At 44.6% G+C, this 21,161-nt stretch overlaps 1 protein-coding gene across 9 annotated transcripts in view; it reads right to left on the bottom strand.

Annotated features, from left to right (window-relative positions):
* Nucleotides 1-19,036, bottom strand: part of CDC42SE2 (CDC42 small effector 2) — a 98,310-nt gene extending 79,274 nt beyond the window's left edge. For 2 of the 9 annotated variants that reach the window (XR_008332643.1, XR_008332642.1), the window contains exon 1: nt 18,410-19,026. Coding sequence is in view for 2 of the 9 variants with exons in the window: in XM_053407613.1 (XP_053263588.1) it covers nt 18,410-18,865 (456 nt within the window). In the remaining 7 variants the exon portion in view is untranslated. The other 7 variants (XR_008332641.1, XM_053407613.1, XM_053407614.1 and 4 more) reach the window with 7 other exon arrangements.
* Nucleotides 19,037-21,161: the final 2,125 nt, after the last annotated feature.

Here is a 21,161-nt window from a genome sequence, read left to right as displayed (position 1 = left end):
TCGGCGGTTCGAATCCCCGCGATGGGGTGAGCTCCCATTGCTCGGTCCCTGCTCCTGCCAACATAGCAGTTCGAAAGCATGTCAAAATGCAAGTAGATAAATAGGTACCACTTTGGCGGGAAGGTAAACGGCATTTCCATGTGCTGCTCTGGTTCACCAGAAGTGGCTTAGTCATGCTGGCCACATGACCCGGAAGCTGTACGCCAGCTCTCTCGGCCAATAAAGCGAGATGAGTGCCGCAACCCCAGAGTCGGCCACGACTGGACCTAATGGTCTGGGGTCCCTTTACTTTTATTAGGCATAGTACCCACCAGTCACTGTTGGACTATAACTCTCATCATCTTTGGCCATTGGCCATGCTAGCTGAAGCTGATGGGAGTTGTAGGCTAAGTCATCTGGAGGGCTTAAGGAAGGTAAACAGAACCTGTTTTGCAAACAGAACTGTTCAACAGCAATGACACATACTTCCAAACAGCATAATATGTATTTTTCAAGCCACTATATAGCTATTACTAAGACAACTCTTCCTTCAACACTGGTAAAAATGTAAAGGACCCCTGGACAGTTAAGTCCAGTCAAAGGTGACTATGGGGTTGCAACGCTCATCTTGCTTTCACGCTGAGGGAGCCAGCATTTGTCCACAGACAGCTTTCCGGGTTATGTGGCCAGCATGACTGAACCACTTCTGGCACAATGGGACACCGTGACAGAAACCAGAGCACATAGAAACACTGTTTAACTTCCCGCTACAGTGGTATCTATTTATCTACATGCAGTGGTGTGCTTTCGAACTGCTAGGTTGGCAGGAGCTGGGACAGAGCAACAGGAGCTCACTCCGTCATGGGGATTCAAACTGCCGACCTTCTGATCGGCAAGCCCAATAGGCTCAGTGGTTTAGACCACAGCGCCACCACTACCAAGAGATGTCAACAATTTCAGCACAGCCCACACAAGCAGTAGCTATCTCCACAGCTGGCTCCCCCAATTCACCCTGTGGATTGCCTCAGAAACAGTGTTTCCCAAACTTGGGTCTCCAGTTGTTTTTGGACTACGACTCCCATCATTCCTAGCTAGCAAGACCAGTGGCTAGGATTGATGGGAATTGTAGTCCAAAAGCAGCTGGAGACCCAAGATTGGAAAGCACTGCCTCATAGGGAAAGATGCTTGTTTTTTCTCGAAGACACTTTCCAATCTCAAAGAGAAGCCTCGATAAAACTTACATTCCTTGCCATACACCAGTACTGGCTAGGCATATCTAATCTGTCACGTTGTTAAATTTTTATTTTTATTTTTGGAGTAGGGAGAATAGATGAGAGGTCAATTGAGGTGAGCGTACGCAAGGCCTGTGGCACCTAAAGACAAACACAGTGACGTCCCCCAAGGAGTCCTCATAATGCAGAACTGTGCTTGTGGGTACAAAAATTCACGAAGCTGACCTTTGCTTTCCAAAGTCAGTGTAAGCATAATTTGCAAGTGATGAATTGCAGGTTTTAAACGAAACTTTGCCAGAACCTCTATTATGAGAAGTGCTGTTAAACTTGAGTGTCCCACATGGACTCAGGCTCAGAAGTGCTTTGACAAGAAGTGCCAAATTAAATAAAAAACCGAACAGCACATTATCTAAATGAAAGTGACTTCCACAAATTCCATGGGCTGAGATAACTATGACTATAAGCTATGAGCATTATGAAAACAGGCAGGAGTGAGAATTATAGAAGTCCCTTAAAAGTTATGCCTCTCCCCATGGCATGAATGAAACTCAGTTAATTCACATTGCAACTAAAAGAGTACAACAAATATCTTCCAGATGCTATGTTTAAGTTTCACACGTACACACAAAATTCAGATACATCCGGTATCAGATACATTGCTGAAGTAAATATGAAATGGCATTCACAAACGAACACTTTTCTTATTGATGAGAAAAGCTGCAGCTGCTTTGCAATCACACAATTAAGTGCCTTATTGTATAAAATGAGATTTTTAAAACACACCCACAAACCTAGTCCATATCTGAGACACTGAAGAGCTATGCTATCCAAATGCAATTTATAACACTTTGCATTTATTATTGTAATTGGCTTGCAATTTAGCCCTCTACCTAGGTAATCAGACAGTTGTAAACACAGCTGCATTTTTAATGCATAGATAACTTTGCGACTGTCACTGTAGGTCTCACTGCTTCTCCCCAGAAGCTGGTTCAGGAATAGAAATGACCGCATGCTTGCTGAGCACTGCAATTTTGGCTATTATGAGATAGGCCATGCTCCAAATCTTGAGCAACAGGTTTAAATGCTTGGAGCTTCCTGCTAGAGAGACTTGATTCATTTTAGCACTGACCATATACCGTATTTTTTGCTCTATAAGACTCACTTTTTCCCTCCTAAAAAGTAAGGGGAAAAGTTTGTGCGTTTTATGGAGCGAATGCAGGCTGCGCAACTACCCCAGAAGCCAGAACAACAAGAGGGATCGCTGCTTTCGCTGCGCAGCTATCCCTCTTGTTGTTCTGGCTTCTGAGATTCAGAATATTTTTTTCCTTGTTTTCCTCCTCCAAAAACTATGTGCGCCTTATGGTCTGGTGCGTCTTATAGAGCGAAAAATACGGTAGTTTCAGAGCTGTCTGCTGTGTCTGCTCTGGTCTTTTGATATTTTACTGTCCAAACTGCACCCCCAAACTGCTTCTTGTGACCCATGTTCACAAGAAAACTGTGTATTTGCTTCCACGTGAATTTCTGTGGTTGACTTCTAAAGAGAGTCACAATTATTACTGAGAGCAGTCAAAGCACCTGCTCTCAAAGACAATTGCAAGCCACCCTATCCTTTTGGCAGCTATCAATGACTGCCAACTGGAGCTGTTTTTTTCCTCCACACGGCAGCTGAGATCATCTTCTGAGGCCCTTCTTCATGTGCCTCCTCCTCGAGAGGTCCAGAGGGTGGCAACATGAGAACAGGGCCTTCTCTGCAGTGGCTCCCTGTCTGTGGAATTCTATCCCCTGGAAGGTTCACCTGGCACCTTCATTATACACCTTTAGGCACCAAGCAAAAATGTTCCTTTTTAACCAGGTCTTTGGCTGATCTGATTGACATCCTATGCCCTTTTAAAATGTGGGGTTTTGGGGAGAGTGGGTTATTGGGTTGTTGTTATTATTTTGATTATGGATTTTGTTATTATTTGGATTACAGCCTTGGTCCAATATATCTAAAGGAGCATCTCCACCCCTATCGTTCTACTCAGACACTGAGGTCCAGCACTGAGGGCCTTCTGGCGGTTCCCTCACTGCGAGAAGCTACGTTGCAGGGAACCAGGCAGAGGGCCTTCTCGGTAGTGGCGCCCTCCCTGTTGAACACCCTCCCACCAGAAGTCAAAGAGAACAACAACTACCAGACTTTTAGAAGATATCTGAAGGCAGCCCTCTTTAGGGAAGCTTTAAATGTTTGATGTATTACAGTATTTTAATGTTTTTATGGAAGCCACTGAGAGTGGCTGGGGAAGCCCAACCAGATGGGCGGGGTATAAATAAATTATTATTATTATTATTATTATTATTATTATTATTATTATTATTATTATTATTTTGTGGTTTTATATTTTGATTTTATTCTGTAAACCACCCTGAGACCTGCAGGTATAGGGCAGTAAATAAATTCAATTAATAATGATGATAATGGTCACAGCAGTACCCTAGAGAGCAAATCTGCTGTGCTTTTCCTCTGCATGGCACTGTTGGGGTAGGGCGAGATAGCGTGCTTGCTGAGAGTGAGTATTTATGCATGCTACCGAGTCTTTCTGTTCCCTCCACTGTGTGCACATGATGTGTCAGTTTGCACATGTATGACATGCAGGCACAAGTGATGGCATGCAGTCCTCAGTGGGCTGACCAACACTCAATGTGGCTGGGCCCCCCCAAAAAAGTTAGCCACCCCTGCTCTAGACCCATGGGCACAATAAATGAAAAATTGTAATTTGAAAAATAAGCTAGTAATGTTCCAAAAAACAAACAAACCCAAAAAAACACCCTCTCCAACGTACCTACATGGACTTGCTGGGAGCCATAGAACCTGAGCAATGGGTCTAGCAAGTTACAAGCTACTTATTGCCATCACCTCTGTGGAATTTATCTTATACATGGCAAAGGTAAAGGGACACAGATGGTGCTGTGGTCAAAACCACTGAGCCTCTTGGGCTTGCCAATTGGAAGGTTGGCGGTTCAAATCCGCACGATGGGGTGAGCTCCCGTCGCTCTGCCCCAGTTCCTGCCAACCCGACAGTTCGAAAGCACATCAGTGCAAGTAGATAAATAGATACCTCTGCAACGGAAAGGGAAACGGTGTTTCCATGTGCTCTGGTTTCCATCATGGTGTCCCATTGCGCCAGAAGCTACTGTTAGCTGCATCATGAGATGTCTGCCAGCTTCTAATCAGAGATACCAGCAGCCTTCAAGCAAGCAAACTTGCCTTATTATCGCTCCCTAGCATCCCACTGCCAGAGGATTGCCTCCTTCCATTCACCACTTTGCCTCCTCCAAGTGGAAGAAACCTGGGCAGTGCTGAAGGTCACATCCATTGCCAGGTGTGTCCTGCTGGAAACAGAAGAGGGCTTTCCCCTTGGCCTGCCTGTATATCCACTCAGTTGCCAAGTGCTTTTGTGACATCACAAGAAACTCACAGCCAATGGCAAGAGCTGGGGAGGCATCATCTTCATTGCTTTGAGCCTCACAATGGCGGGTGGACCTATCAGTGATTGTGTGCTTGTTTATTTGGGACATGGGTGGTGCTGTGGTCTAAAGCACTGAGCCTCTTGGGCTTGCCATTCAGAAGGTCAGCAGTTTGAATCTCCATGAGAAGGTGAGCTCCCATTGCTCTGTCCCAGCTCCTCCCAACCTAGCAGTTTGAAAGCACGCCAATGCAAGTATAGTGGTACCCTGGGTTACATACGCTTCAGGTTACAGACTCCACTAACCCAGAAATAGTGCTTCAGGTTAAGAACTTTGCTTCAGGATGAGAACAGAAATCGTGCTCCGGTGGCACGGCAGCAGCAGGAGGCCCCTTTAGCTAAAGTGGTGCTTCAGGTTAAGAACAGTTTCAGGTTAAGAACGGACCTCCAGAACGAATTAAGTACTTAACCTGAGGTACCACTGTAGATAAATAGGTACTGCTGCGGCAGGAAGGTAAACGGCATTTCTGTGCGCTCTGATTTCCGTCACGGTGTCCCGTTGTGCCAGAAGCAGTTTAGTCCTGCTGGCCACGTGACCTGGAAACACCAGCTTTCTCGGCCTGAAAGCAGAGATGAGTGCCACAGCCCACAGTTGATTTCAACTGCACTTAACTGTCCAGGGGTCCTTTACCTTTACCTTTTACCAAAGCACAAAGAGGAGGAGAAGCAGGAGAAGCTTAGCAATAATGTCTATTTGTGGCATCCCTGGCTCAAATAATCTGAAGGAGGCGAGCTGAGAAAGGCCTTCTCTGAAGACATTGTTATGTCGCTGTCGGTGTAAGTACTGTAGAAAGTAATGAGCTAGGGCATTGCTTTTTAATAACTTAACCATCCGGGGTCCTTTACCTTCTTCCTTTCTTTTTTAACATATACATGGAACTTTTATTTTTGCAAAGAACCTCACAGCCTTTATTGTACTTAGCCCTCGCAACATCACAATGAGGACATGATTTTGTTTGTGGGGAACTGAAACTCAGAGAGAGCAACTTGCCCACACAGTGAATTAATAACGCAAGTGGAACTTGAATCCAGTCCTTCTAAAAACTCTCTTTTCCAATGGACCACTCCTCCCTAGCACACACTCCCTAACTTGAGAGCAGGAGCAAAGGGGAGGAAATGCTAAAAAAATAAGTTGTAGCTCCCTTCCCCAGAAGGCACTGCCCACAATACCACCCTTACCTTGAATTATGGTAAGGAAAAAGCATACAAGGGGGTTGGGAAAAGGTCCGTTATTTCAAACAGGACAAGAGGCATATTTTTTATTTTAAAAACCCACAGCTTGTTAAAAGAATATACGACAGACACAACAAAGTATTCTAGACCAGACACAAAGTCAGATCAGGTGTGCATCCCCTGAACTTTTGCACTAACACATAATTATTTTTGATACTAATGGAGATGTTTCCCTAGAAGTTACAACATTCCAGTACATGCGGTTAAAAAGGTCCTTTGCCAGCAACATTATATTTTGGGTGTAGGAGACTTAATGTCTTCTCTATAGAGATCTTTAATTTCAAAGTACTGTACTGGGCAGAGAGAATAATGAATGCTTTGAGTAACGCAACTAGTAGTTTTCCAAACATTATACCTACATGCAATTACATAACTTACATTAGGCAACCTAAACAAATAATTACGTTTAAACTTTCCATTCTAGTCTTAAATGTCAATGTCTCTACTGTTCTGCCCTTGAACATTCCCACAGGATCTACTAAGCGTAACACCTGAGTATGCACCCTACTGGGACAAATCTCTTATTCACCAGAGAAAAAGAAATCTGCAGGTGGTTTTTGAAGGTTAGTTGTATCTTTACAAAGTTGCCTTACTGTATTTTTGAATGGCCACATGGTAAACTGGTTCTGCAAACAATTTGTAAAAGCAAAGAATCATCATTTGAACCACAGTGGCTTCATGCAATTGCATGAGGATGAAGAGGGGCACACAAAAGATTGCAAAGGAATTAGGGAGAAATCATCACTTGATATGATTAATGCACAGTACTTAATTACCAAGCATAAGGCATGGAAGCAAATGAAAGTCTCTGGCCACTGTGTTTTGCATAAGCATCTACAATCACAGTGGTTAGACAAATTGCCACTGTTGTACCAAAATTCTTTCTGGCATCAGGGATCATGAAATCTCCTTCGACACAAAAAGGGGAATGTGAACTACACAATTCTCACGAACGTACCTTGTAAACCACTTAATATCAAGTTCCTTTCAGAGAGTTAGTAACTGCATTCTAACTTCTGGGAATCCGAATTCAGTGATGGAATAAACTTTTAAAAATGAGACAGAATAAAGCACTCTTAAGATTTGGTCATTTTAGCTTCAAGTCTACAGTACTGTAAATATATTTTGGAGGGAAAGTAGCAAAGTGTTTATTTAGTCAACAGTTTTCCTTATCTAAGTAAAAGGCATCAGACTAATACTATTTTAGGTGACGAATGTGAAAGCTGACAGAATTGATTAGCAGAAGGCAAGTCTACCCAGAGGTTTATTTTCTTTTAAAGTTCACTTAGCACTGGTTAAGTATCGGAGGACAGAAGCCTTTGCAGATCTATTGCAACTCGCCCAGAGATCTAGCAACAGATCTCAATCTACCTGACCATTCCTGGTTGTCACTAATGTAAAGGCTATGTATAAAGCAATCAATCATGACTTTGTAAGGTGCTGGGTAATACAGGAGACAAAGGCTTATGGGTCAGATAATGTCTCCCCTTCCGTAAAACAAAAAGTAAAATGTTCTACAACTAATGAAGATCGACAACATCAACATTCTTATGAACAAGCTAGTTTTCAAAGCTGTCTAAACAAGTACAAAAGATTACTGTGCTCGATTGAAAGAAAGAAAGAAAAAAACCAAAACACACACGCAATAGTTTGTTTTATACAACAGTTTTCTAAACATCGGTGGAAGGGTTTTGCTAAATATTTTCTTATTTCATTCAATATATACATATGCCATGGCATATACCTATATTAAAAAGGATGCAGAAGAATATGAAATACTACCTGCCTAGCACCACAATTTCCCTATCTGAAGAATTGTGTACTTCACAGATTTGGGTTGCTATGAAAACTGAACCTGAGAGGAAGAGTGGAAGAGAGAAATTCATCTGCAAGCAAGAATTACACAATTAATTATAACCTTATAATACATTAGTATGTTTAGAAGCCACGTGTGACCTCTAGTTATTCCGCAAACAAATGGCTTGCTGTCTCTGGATCCTGTTTTATACAGAGAGAGAACAAATGGCTCATTGTTCTGCCCGAAAATAGTTGCAGAGAATTAAATATTTTATCCCTACTTGTGTCATAAAGTACTACTATTGTACAAGTACTCTACTGTGAAGATACATTAGATAAGATTTGGAGCAAGCAAAAATCAATCATCTTGACGTCTAAGGAACCACTTAAGCTAAATGTTCAAGAAAAAGAGCCACATTAAGTCTGTAGCACCAAGATGACAAATATATAATTAAAATGTTGTGGCACCTTTGAGGCTAACTGGTTTATATGCGGGCTGAGTTTTTGCTGGTCAATAGCTTACTTCATCAGATGCATTAAGCAGACAGACAAGATCATAGGCATAAAGGTAAAAGGTAAAGGATCCCTGGATGGTTAAGTCAAAGATGACCACAGGGTTGTGGCACTCATCCTTCTTTCAGGTCGAGGGAGCCAGCGTTTGTCCACAGACAGCTTTGTCCACCGACAGACCATGTGGGCAGCAGGACTAAACCACTTCTGGCGCAACGGGACACCGTGATGGAAACCAGAGCGCATGGAAATGCTGTTTACCTTCCCACTACAGTGGTACCTATTTATCTACTTGCACTGGTGTGCTTTTGAACTGCTAGGTTGGCAGGCGCTGGGACAGAGCAACGGGAGCTCACTCCGTCGCAGGGATTCAAACCGCCGAACTTCTGATTGGCAAGCCCAAGAGCATGGGTAGGCAAACTAAGGCCCGGGGGCCTGATCTGACCCAATCGGCTTCTAAAGCCGGCCCGCAGACGGTCTGGGAATCAGTGTGTTTTTACATGAGTAGAATGTGTCCTTTTATTTAAAATGCATCTCTGGGTTATTTGTGGGGCATAGGAATTCATTCATCCCCCCCCCCCAAAAAAAAAATATAGTCGGGCCCCCCACAAGGTCTGAGGGACAGTGGACCGGCCCCCTGCTGGAAAAGTTTGCTGACCTCTGCACAAGAGGCTCAGAGGTTTAGACCACAGCGCCACCCATGTCAACCTGGACAGCTTTTGACAAATCAAGTTTTAAAAGTGGAAGTTTAAGAAGAGTTTGGATTTGATATCCCGCTTTATCACTACCCAAAGGAGTCTCAAAGCGGCTAACATTCTCTTTTCCCTTCCTCCCCCACAACAAACACTCTGTGAGGTGAGTGGGGCTGAGAGACTTCAAAGAAGTGTGACTAGCCCAAGGTCACCCAGCAGCTGCATGTGGAGGAGCGGGGAAGCGAACCCAGTTCCCCAGATTACGAGTCTATCACTCTTAACCACTATAACCCACTTGCCAGAGCACAGACTGTCACATGGATGCAATAGCTACGTACACACACTGTAAAGCTGACCAGCATGATGCAATTAATGAATTAATTCAGATTCTAAATCCCCCCTATATCATCAACTACCCTTCTAAGTTTTCATTTAACTAGCATGACACACATTTAACTAGCATGACACACATTAAAAAGCATGGAGCGGCCTGAGGATACAGCTGAATGGAAGAAACACAGACTGTCCCTAGCACAGTCACAATTACTTGGTGGCAGGCAGAACATTTTCCAGTGAACAGCAGAAGCAGTAACTTATTATTATTATTATTATTATTAATACCCCGCCCTCCCCAGCCAAGGCCGGGCTCAGGGTGGCTAACAAGCAATAATAAAAACAAGTTGAATGAATACAACTTAAACACAAGATTAAAATACAACATTAAAATATTGAAACATAAAAATATTAAAATGCAGCCTCATCACAGGAGGAGAAAGGAAAAAGAAAAAAGAAAGAGAGGGAGGGAATCAAATTGGCTCCAAGCCAAAGGCCAGGCGGAACAACTCTGTCTTACAGGCCCTGCGGAAAGAAATCAGATTTGGGGATGTGGCCACTTATTCAAAGCCCTGAACGAGCCCTGTAAGGAAAGTTTTCCTACTGATACAAAGATTCAGCATGAAACTGGGAGCCAACTTCAGAAGTGGTCCAGACATTATAAGCTTTTATATCGGGCAAACAGCCAATATTCAATTTGTATATGTTCTCTCTATCGCAAGCCACTTTGGTTGAGTGGCTGGGGCAACACAGTCAGATGGGTGGCAAATAATTTTATTATTATTATTAGCCACCATGGTGGTCCCAATTCCATCCCAAAATAAATATGGCACAAATTGAAGTAGTAAGCTACCATTAAACAACCAAAACTAATTCTAGGGCACACCAACATCCAAGAGATCGTTTTATTTAAGGTGTATCAGTAATGCATCAACCTCATACTTCATTTCTAACCCTGATATGTTAATCACCTCTGAAGAAAGGAGACCATAACCGCTTAACATGTCAATGCAAATCTCATTTAAAATTCTAATACAAATAAGCTTAATAGAGTAGTAAAGACGCCACATTATTGATCCAGATTCCAAACAATTAAATAAAGTCATCCTTGATTTGGGATTCGAACAACAGCAAACCAAGGAAGGGAAGGATGAAGCAGGTGGAAATCATATATTTTTAAAAAATAAAGCCAAACACTATCAACAAGAGTGACAACCAGTAGCCTCGGTCACAATTAGTGGTTTATTTACAAGGCAGAGGTTAATTGATTTTATGTCCGCAATCCATTTTCCATTACATGCTTCTAGGGGACAATATGGCATTCACTCATGAAAATGCTAATTATACCGATTTGTACCATGTCAACATGTTATTTTTATTTCTCTTTAAAAAAAATTGTGCAGTAAGAAAGAATGCATGCCACCCTGGAGAGATACAACAGGGAACTAGACATCACTGATTTTAATAGGTCTACTCTGATTGCAACACTGGGTTGCTTTTGGCTATGCCCAACTCAAAGCAGACCCACTGAAATGAATGAATCTGAATTAGTGCTACTCTGAGCAGGCCTCTGAGTCTGAACACTGTTGCTACATTTGCCTTTTGGTTACTTAGACTGCCCTTCCCTCTCTGCTGAATTCAGTCAAATTTTCTCCCCCTTGTCATAGGCAAGGAATACCATGACAAGATGCTGAAAAAACTCCTGCTGTCTTTCTGTCGTGACAAGGCATGAGGAGCCTATGCTCATATAATGGCAGTTCAAGTGAAGCAGGCTGCAGGAGAGCTCTGGCGAGTGATATGGGGGTCAGCGTTCCTGAAAGGCCACTAGGCAGATTGCTTTATCTTGCTGCAGGGATTTGGTACGGAATTGCTTATAAGTCTTTGTACCAGAGCAAAGTTGCTTGCACTGGATTTCGGACATCTGATACAGATGTGCAGTGACCCAAGAACCCCCGTTCTCTTTGTTCTCCTTTTAAAGGCAGAAATCCTGTGCCCAGCTACTCAAGCTTATTAAATCTACCAAAATAGACAACTGTTGCCATACCCTAAGTTTCTAGACCACCTTGGCTGTGAAGAGAAGTTTGAGGGTATGTAGACAAAATCCACAGAAGCCTCAAAAAAAAAGTTTGACCCAAGTTTTTAAAGGCAAAACTCGGCCCACCAGATGTTTTGGGACTACAATTCCCATCATCCCTGACCACTGGTCCTTTTAGCTAGGGATCATGGGAGTTGTAGTCCCAAAACATCTGGAGGGCCAAGTTTGCCTATGCCTGCCCTAAACGTTTTGTGAATCTTTGTACTTTTGTCCATTTACTGTATTTATTTTTCCCTATTTGAACTATAAAATGGTGGTTTTCTTGAGTCAAAATGAGAGTACTCCTAAACATTTTTTTTAGAAAATAAGCACTGGGCATAAGGGATTGCCAGCACTGTTTGCAACAAAAACCTTGTGAAGATGACAAAGTTATTCCTTAGCAGCGGGCCAGGATTTCAGAAGGCACATTCGCATTTAGTATTGTTTTGAGAGCAGACAGATTCTCTCCCCACAGGTAACTAGTATTTTCTATACTTTCCCAGATGAAATTATTATCTGTTTACTACGATTTCTCTCTTTCTACACTAAGAAGTGGCTGTTCTCTACTCCCTTTCAACAACAATATGGAAGTTGCTCCATTATGTAAAGGCAATGCAAATTACCATCATGGAACTGCTATTGGGAATTTCTGAAACCAGAATTAGTAGCAGTTCAAGCTGCAAGCCAGTTATGAAGCGGGCAGAGTTGTCTTAACTGCAAAAGGGCTTAAAGGCTGGAATCCTAAGCATATCCACTTGGAAGTAAGCCTCACTCAACCCGACGGGGCTCACCCCTGAGAAAATAGGGTTATGCTGTAAGAAAGTTTTATGAGGGCAAAGAAAGAGTGGGGAATCCATGGCGCTCAGTGAAGTCAACACAGATAATTGCTGCCAGCAGAGAATCTAATGCTTGTCAATCAAGGAGACAACCTACTGATATATATAAGGACCCAGTCCCAAAAGTATTTATTTACCTACTTTGAATTGTAGTGAAAAAATATTATTATTATTATTATTAAGGTAAAGGTAAAGGGACCCCTGACCATTAGGTCCAGTCGTGGCCGACTCTGGGGTTGTGGTGCTCATCTCGCCGGCGTACAGCTTCCAGGTCATGTGGCCAGCATGACTAAGCCACTTCTGGCGAACCAGAGCAGCGCACGGAAACGCCGTTTACCTTGCCGCCAGAGCGGTACCTATTTATCTACTTGCACTTTGACGTGCTTTTGAACTACTAGGTTGGTAGGAGCAGGGACCGAGCAACGGGAGCTCACCCCGTCGCAGGGATTCGAACTGCCGACCTTCTGATCGGCAAGTCCTAGGCTCTGTGGTTTAACCCACAGCGCCACCCGTGTCCCTGTTATTATTATTAATTAATTAATTAATTAAATTTATATACCACTCTTCATCCAAGGAACACATAAAATGACTTAAATGACTAGGAAAATTGATAAGACTCCTCAGTTGTGGAAGCATTTAATGACTTAAGGCCTTAGCACCCTCCCAATACTTATCTCTAATGCAGCATGCATGGGCAAAGAAGGAAATGTCAGTGTAAACCCAAGATACAAGAAGACACACAGCAAAATGCAAGGCTCTAAAATAATTGAGACATGGGGAAAATACAGTATGAGAGGGGCTTTCAATAATAGCTAAGGCCACGATCCTAAACCCACTTACTTTGGAGTCAGTTCTAACAAAGTCAGTAAGGCTTACTTTTGAGAAGGCTTACTTTAGGACTGCACTGAAGAGAACAGCTGAAAATAAGGTGACTCAAACGAACAAAAAGGGTTTACATAATAAAAAATTAAACAAGACATTATGGATATATGGGCAGGTATCAAATATTGATCGGCCTACATAACTCCATTAAGTGAATGGAAATTGAATGGGCAAAATTGTCCAAGAAGAAACTTTATGGCCTCATCCTGTTAATAGTATTAGTATACCATGCCAACAATATGCACGGCACTTTGCAGAACAAGAGCCAAAAGAAAGGAGCTTCCAATCTAAGATTTGCTACAGGTGAGTAATGGAGGGAATGGAAAGTAAGCAATGAATGGAAATGAAAAATGCATTTTTAGTTACATGTGTAGAAATGGGGCGGGGGGGGGGGGGAGAATTTGAACCTACCAAATAATTTATTTGTTTGTTTAATTTGTAGATCTCAGGGCAGCTCACAGCATAAAATGTGCATTTTCCAAAGCAATACATGAACCAAAACACAACCATTCATTGAAACGCACACTTTCAATTTTGCAGTGTAGTTCCCCAGCCATGGAATGTGTCCAAAAATAAATAAATGCATATATTAGGGCAAGGTGGGCATAGAAGGAATATATGAGTGAAAACAATATACAAAATGCATTGTGCTAAGGGACACTGCCTTTGCAAAAACATGCACATTAGGGAAACTGCACACAAAAACATGTGTATTAGGAAAAATTCGCAGTAAGATGCTGGTTTAAATTTACGAGGATTTTTTTAAAAATAACTGTAAACAGATATAGAAACGTAGAGAACTGATTTAAGATTGGAAAAACGAAACAAGAAACGAAATTGTCACATTTCCCCATTTCTAGTACATGTATTTATGTTTACTTTCACTAGGGGATGACTAAGAGGTCGTGCCAAAGGCTTCACAGAAAAGGTAGCTTTAAGGAGAGGTGGTACCATAAGTGCTCTGCAAGAGGGGTCCACATTTAAGTGGGAAGTGGTGAGGAAAGGGCAAAAAATATTTAAGGGAGCTGGCGATATTTGGGCAGACGAGGGTGGTGGATCTGGAAAAGTGAAAGCCACAGAGCAGGAATATTTTGGGATATGAGCAGAGTCCTACGAGGCACAAGGCAAGAGAAGGGTTTAAGGGCTAGGAGGAAGAGTTTCTGGCATAAACTTTATGCTGCGTCCAGGACAAATAGAAGCAAGGGCATTCCTAGGAATTTTTCTACAAAGCAGTTTCTCACGCACAAAAGTGAGAAAAACAGTACCTGTACATTTGGCCCCATATCTCAGGCTCTTCAAATCTACAGATTCCGCAAATCCTTAAAAACATACTCTTTTTTTAGAAGGTGAAAGCTGGCAATCTGGGGGTTATGGTTCATTCAGGGGGGCTATGGATGCCCATAGATAGCAAACCAGTGTAGGGATTTGAGGATAGCCTGGGATTTTAATGTGGCCTGAATGACTAGAGAGGTGAATTATTAGGAGGTGGGATAGCTCAATCAGTAGAGCAAAAGGTAAAGGGACCCCTGACCATTAGGTCCAGTCGTGGCCGACTCTGGGGTTGTGGTGCTCATCTCGCCGGCGTACAGCTTCCAGGTCATGTGGCCAGCATGACTAAGCCGCTTCTGGCGAACCAGAGCAGCACACGGAAACGCAGTTTACCTTGCCGCCAGAGCGGTACCTATTTATCTACTTGCACTTTGACGTGCTTTCAAACTACTAGGTTGGCAGGAGCAGGGACCGAGCAATGGGAGCTCACCCCATCGCGGGGATTCGAACCGCCGACCTTCTGACCGGCAAGTCCTAGGCTCTGTGGTTTAACCCACAGCGCCACCCGCATCCCATAATCAGTAGAGTACGGTGCTCCTAAACTCAGGATTGTGGGTTTGAACCCCACATTGGGAAAAAGTTTCCTGCATTGCAGGGGTTTGGCCTAGATCATAGCTGTCAACTTTTCCCTTTTCTTGTGAGGAATCCTATTCGGAATAAGGGAATTTCCCTTTAAAAAGGGAAACATTGACAGCTATGGCCTAGATGACTGTCAGGGTCCCTTCCAACTCTCCAGTTCTATGATTCTATTTTGTTGAGAAAGCTCTGGCTAGAGGTGAGAGGGCTGTGTGAAAACAAGAGGATAAAACATCTCATCTTCTGAGCTGAAATCAAACCAGAACCAATGGTTAGTGATTAACATTCTACGCTATATCAGCTGAGCTACTGAAAGAGAGTGTGTTGACAAAACAGACATTTAGGATGGGGGCGTGACTCCTAAATCAATGCAGCATTATAGCTAGGGTGGGGGCCAGATTTGCCCTTTCACGAGAGAAACCAGGATGTAACACCACCAGAAAAAAGCACAGGTTTATATTTCCATGTCAGCAATAGATGCAGCGTAGCAGTTTTATACAAAGCATGGGGCCAGAGAGGTGAAAAGAGGACACAACTGGAAATGACTCACCAAAAATGGCAAGCTGAAGACCTGACAGAGTCACTTGCATAAGAACAACAACAAATACATAATAGTTAAAATCAAGTTTTTTAAAAAAGAAATTACATTAGACAGGGTTTCTCTCCCCCGAAGGATGTCTCACCACAGGCAAGAGCAAACTTTAACAGCCATCACATTGTAGCTATAAGAACCTTTAAAGCTCCCTGTTACAGCTCCAACATAACATTGTTGCCAGCGAATGAGTTACCACAAACTGAAGTGATTCCCAGGTTTTCTTTTTGCCCAAGCCAAATATGTGCATTTATAACATGAGAATGGCCACACCAGTGTATTCCCTTCATTCTGCCCGATACAAGTGCTGGAAATGTCTACCCAATGGGAACCAATGTGGTATAATGGTTAGCATGTCAGACTAGGAGATGTGGGTTCAAATCCTCGCTCAGACATGATGCTCACTGGGTAAACTTGGGCCATTAACTGCTGCTCATCCAAACTAATCTAATAGGGTTGTTACACCTGGGGATTGAATGAGACAGAAGAGAACCATATCTGTTGCCTTGAATTCCTTGGCGGAGAGGAAGAATGGGGCTTAAGTACAATAAATCATAAATAATGAGTACAGTGAACAAAGAGAGAAAGAACACACACTTGTACAGTCATGTTCATTCCAAATACACCTGTATCATAAACAATATGAATCCATATATAAACGTGATCTAGGAATGAATCTTGAAAACGAGTATAATCAAAATATTCCAGTTTCCTTCATTATTATTATTATTTTTTAAAAAGTATCCTTAAAACATGAACACATCATTTAGAAATATCTAGCTTAGCATTATCACAGTTACCACTTCTAGGTTTCAGTTCAGAGTAACAGGTACATTTCAATTATCTGTAGATATGCCTATGCCATTGTATTTAAACTGCATCTCTTTAAGAAAAGGCAGGATTTGATTTGAAAGCACATTCACTTCAAAGCATGCATCACCCTTTAATTTACATCAGATTGGCCACTCTGGAGCCAGGATCCATGCATTTTGCAGCAGCTTGGAGAAATCATTTGTGGATGGGGAAACTCATCACACAAAAGGAGTCTCAATAAATTCAGGCCAAAATCCTAAAGAGACCTCTGTGTGTACTGAAAAGCAAGCCCTGGTGAGTTAGTGGAGATTACTTCCAGGTAAATGGATATATGACTTACAGCCTTATCTGGAATGAAGCCTCATGAATCTCATACAGTGATATCTTCCGAGTAAATATGAATGGGACTGAGCTGTTGCTGAATGTCGAGAGTTTTAAGCCAACTGGTAAAAATACTCATAGAAATTAATGAAAATGGCTCTTAGTTTAAATAATTTCAATGGGTAAAACTTAGATGAATATCACTGAATATATATTCACTGGACTATATATATAATAATATAATAAAATCTTTTTTATGGGGAGGTTTAGCTAGCTTCCTCTCTTCTAAGCATTTATCTTAGAATATGGTTTTGACAGTGGGAGCTTCGGAAATTAAGCCTAAGGTAACATCTCTTTCCTCCGCCCTGCAAAATCTGTTTCTACTACACATGCACAAGCAGCAGCCTCCTGCTTCCACGCAATGCTTAGCAGTGCTGCATTACAGAGGCACTGCCACCACACCCTCTCTCCCAAGGAAAAACACACACCAAACAAACTACAGAAGTAAAGAAGCCTCCATTCGCCCTTGAGTCCAGGAAATAATGCTACTGAACAACCTGTACACACCACCTTCTCCCTCGTGACTATTACCTTTACCCAGAACCAGCAATTAAAAAATTTGCAACTGTTGATGTTGTCCACTTCCGTCAAGTGCACGCTGGCTACTAAAAAACCACACGCTCCCGATTTCCCAGGCAGCAATTATTGCAAGAACGAACCTGGCATCTTGAGACATTGTAAATAAATGGGAGGGTGGGTGCACCTTCTATCGCTTTAACCCCATAAGGAAAACGCAACACATAAATTCTGTCCATATTCTCTGCTATTTGAGTGGGAGAGGAATGAGCGAAGACTCTCGCCCCTTTACTTACTGAGCCAATCAATGGCAGAATTCAGAGAAAACAGAAAACCCTCATTTTCTTTCCAACCTCTGCATATACGAAGAAGACTCGATAGGGTATCATTTCCTGAAAATGGCAGAGGTGCCGACTGGTGTGGCACTGCGAGACCTACCCAGCTCCTGGCAGCATGGCTGGCTAGCTCCATCCCCAGAAAGCACACAAAAATCAGCCAACGCTTTCCTTTTTTCCTGACGCTTCCCCCTATTGCCTCTGAATTCTTGTCGGGGCGTGCGTGTGTTTGGTATTTGAGACTTCACCTTATGGCCATGTTATTTCCCATTCGGCACCCCTCCTTTCCCTGGGAAGGAAAGGGCAGCGCCATGGAGCCGAAGACGGATTAGGGGGAAAAACAAAACACCCAGACTTTCACCAGCCCCCAGTATGGATCATAGGGCTGCAGCCGAGAGTGCCTGGGTGTGGGGAGGCCTCGGACTCCACACCGCTGGGGAGATGCAAAGGTGGAAGGGAAAAAAACCCCACCCACTCCCGTCCCTCTCCCAGCTTCCCAAGAAGAGCACCTTCTATCGCCAAGGGCTGAGCATTCTTGCAGCCACGATCCTTGCCCTGCGCCACCGCCACCTTTACGCAGCAGCCCGAGCGCGCCGCTCCATCAGTGCCTCCTCGCCGCTGCAGGCTTGAGAGGCGGGATGCGATTGCGGGGGAGGGGAGGGGAAGGCGGGGGGGGGGGCTTACCTGGTCTCTCCGACACCACCCTCCTAAGCAATGGAACGCCCGGCTTTGCGGGGGAGGAAGGGGGGAAGCGTCCCTAACCAGGCGTCTCGCTCTCTCTCCGCCTGCCACTCACCTCTCCCTCTCCGGCAGCCTCCTTTGTCTCGCTCCCTTTCTGCACCGGCGTCCTGTCGCGTTGGGTCTCGGCTCCCCTCCCCGCAGCTCCGGGGATGGCGGAGAGGAAGCTGCGCTGAAGCCGACGCGGGCGAAGAGGCAGGCGGCCGGGGGGGAAGGAGGCGTCGCCGTCCCCGCTCGCTTCCTTTCGCTTTGCGCCCTCGGCTCGGCCTCGGTCTGCCTTGAGGGGAGAAGCCCGCGCAGCCCGGGTGGCGGAGGGATGATGAGGCGGCGGCGGCGGCTCCTGCTCACTCTCCCCCAGCCCCGGCAAGCGGGAGGGTAGATGGGTAGGACCTCCTCCTCTTCTTCCTCCTCCTCCTTCTCCCCAGCCCGCTGACACGGAGCGAATGCCGGTCGAGAGACGCGCCTCGGAGGGGCTGCGAAGGCGCTTCGGCGGACTGCGAGGAGAACCGCGCATGAGCGGCCTGGGGGGACCCGAGGCGGGGAGGAGGCGCGCCAAAGCAGGGGCAAGACGGGGGAAGACCGGCTGGCTGGCTGGCAGGCTACGGGGGGAGGCGGGGTGCTGTCCAGCGACCAGCAAGAGGCGTCTGCACCACAAATTGAAACGGTTTTATGCTTGTTGTAACCTCGCCTTTCCCCCTCACACACAGACACACACGTACACCAAAGGACTCTGGGAATTGTAGTTTGGGGGGAAAGGGTTCTCTCAGGAAACGCAATGTAGCAGCTGGTTTGGGTGGGTGGGTGCGCTTTCAGATAGGGCCAAACCGGTTTTTTGTGGTGCCAGTCACAACCTACCCTCGGTAAAGGTAAAGGGACCCCTGACCATTAGATCCAGTCGTGGCCGACTCTGGGGTTGCGGCGCTCATCTCACTTTAGTGGCCGAGGGAGCTTCTGGGTCCTGTGGCCGGCATGACTAAGCTGCTTCTGGCTAACCAGAGCAGCACACGGAAACGCCGTTTACCTTCCTGCCGGAGCGGTACCTATTTATCTACTTGCACTTTGACGTGCTTTCGAACTGCTAGGTTGGCAGGAGCAGGGACCAAGCAATGGGAGCTCACCCCATCGCAGGGATTCAAACTGCCAACCTTCTGATCGGCAAGTCCTAGGCTCTGTGGTTTAACCCACCTGCATCCCCTTTTAAATCAATAGGTAAAGGTAAAAGAAGGTAAAGGACCCCCGGACGGTTAGGTCCAGTCAAAGGCGACTATGGGATTGTGGCACTCATCTTGCCTTTTCTGGGTCGTGTGGCCAGCATAACTAAACTACTTCTGGCGCAACAGAACACTGTGACGGAAACCAGAGTGCACGGAAACACTGTTTACCTTCCTGCCGCAGTGGTGCCTATTTATCTACTTGTGCTGGTGTGCTTTCAAACCGCTAGGTTGGCAGGAGCTGGGACACAGCAATGGGCACTCACCCCGTCATGGGGATTTGAACTGCCAACCTTCTGACTGGCAAGCCCAAGAGGCTCAGTGGTTTAGACCACAGCGCCACCTGCATCACTTTAAATCAATAGATGAAATTCAGCCAGTATGGCCCTGGTCCTCCCGTTACTTAGTGCCTTCTGGGTTGTCAGGTAAAGATGCCACAGTGATAGCAGAAGCCGCAACCAGCAACATTTCCGCCGTCAGGTCTACTGTTGACCAGCCTCCCTGACATGTCTTTCAGCTCCACCCTCCATTAGGGCTGGGTGATATCAGGTTTCGACGTTGTGATATATCACCAGCTCAACATCTCAATATACCAATATATCACAATGTCTGGGGAAAAAAGGATGGAGCTACGCAGAGGCATTGAGTGGCTTCACGGTTTTTCCCACATTCTGTTTTTTGCATCACACATGCACATCGTGACGCATGATATATTGCCAGGTCAAAAGCGATGAAATCGGTATCACAATACGGACTTCAAAGTGGTTCTGGATGATATACAGTTGTACTTCTACTTATGTATCCCTCCGGATTTGGGTTGCAAACGTGACAAACCCGGAAGTATATATTTCTGGGTTTCACCCTGTGCGCATGTGCAGAAGCGCTCTGTGCGCCGTGTGCGTCACAGAAGTGCTCTATTGTGCTGCGCACATGTGCTTGTGGCGCCTCTGAATACGGACTTTTCAGGTTGCGGACGGACCTCTGGAACGAATTAAGTTCATATCCGGAGGGTCCACTGTATTGATATACAGTGGTACGTCAGGTTTTTAACCTGAGGTCCGTTTTTAACCTGAAACTGTTCTTAACCTGACGTACCACTTTAGCTAATGGGGCCTCCTGCTGCCGCCGCACAATTTCTGTTCTCATCCCAAGGTAAAGTTCTTAACCCGAGGTACTATTTCTGGGTTAGCGGAGTCTGTAACCTGAAGCTTCTGTAACCCGAGGTACCACTGTATTGCCCAGCCCTACACTCCATACCATACGCCAGCCCTTGATAGCTAGAATAGTTCCCCTTCGCATCCCACCCCACAATTATCTCTCTGTTTACATCCCTGTCCCATCTGCCCTTTTCCTCAAGCAACTTACCCTTCCTTCAGATTTCTTTTTTTTAAACCTGGCTCCCCACTCAGCCACACTAGGATATCTCCCTAGTCCTCTCTCTGCCTGCCCCCATTTGAGATTTGGATACCAACCAGTCAGCTTTTCCTTTTCGCACAGAAGTTGAAGTCCTGGAGACTTGTCCTGAAGACATTTTAAAGATTCTCCTTCCTTGGAGGTTTTTAAGAAGAGGTTGGATGGCCATCTGTTATGGATGCTTTA

The sequence above is a fragment of the Podarcis raffonei genome, chromosome 11 (assembly GCF_027172205.1).
Source record: "Podarcis raffonei isolate rPodRaf1 chromosome 11, rPodRaf1.pri, whole genome shotgun sequence".
Classification (NCBI taxonomy): domain Eukaryota; kingdom Metazoa; phylum Chordata; class Lepidosauria; order Squamata; family Lacertidae; genus Podarcis; species Podarcis raffonei.
The sequence above is the reverse complement of the archived record's forward strand: the minus strand, read 5'-3'. Positions and strand labels throughout refer to the sequence as shown.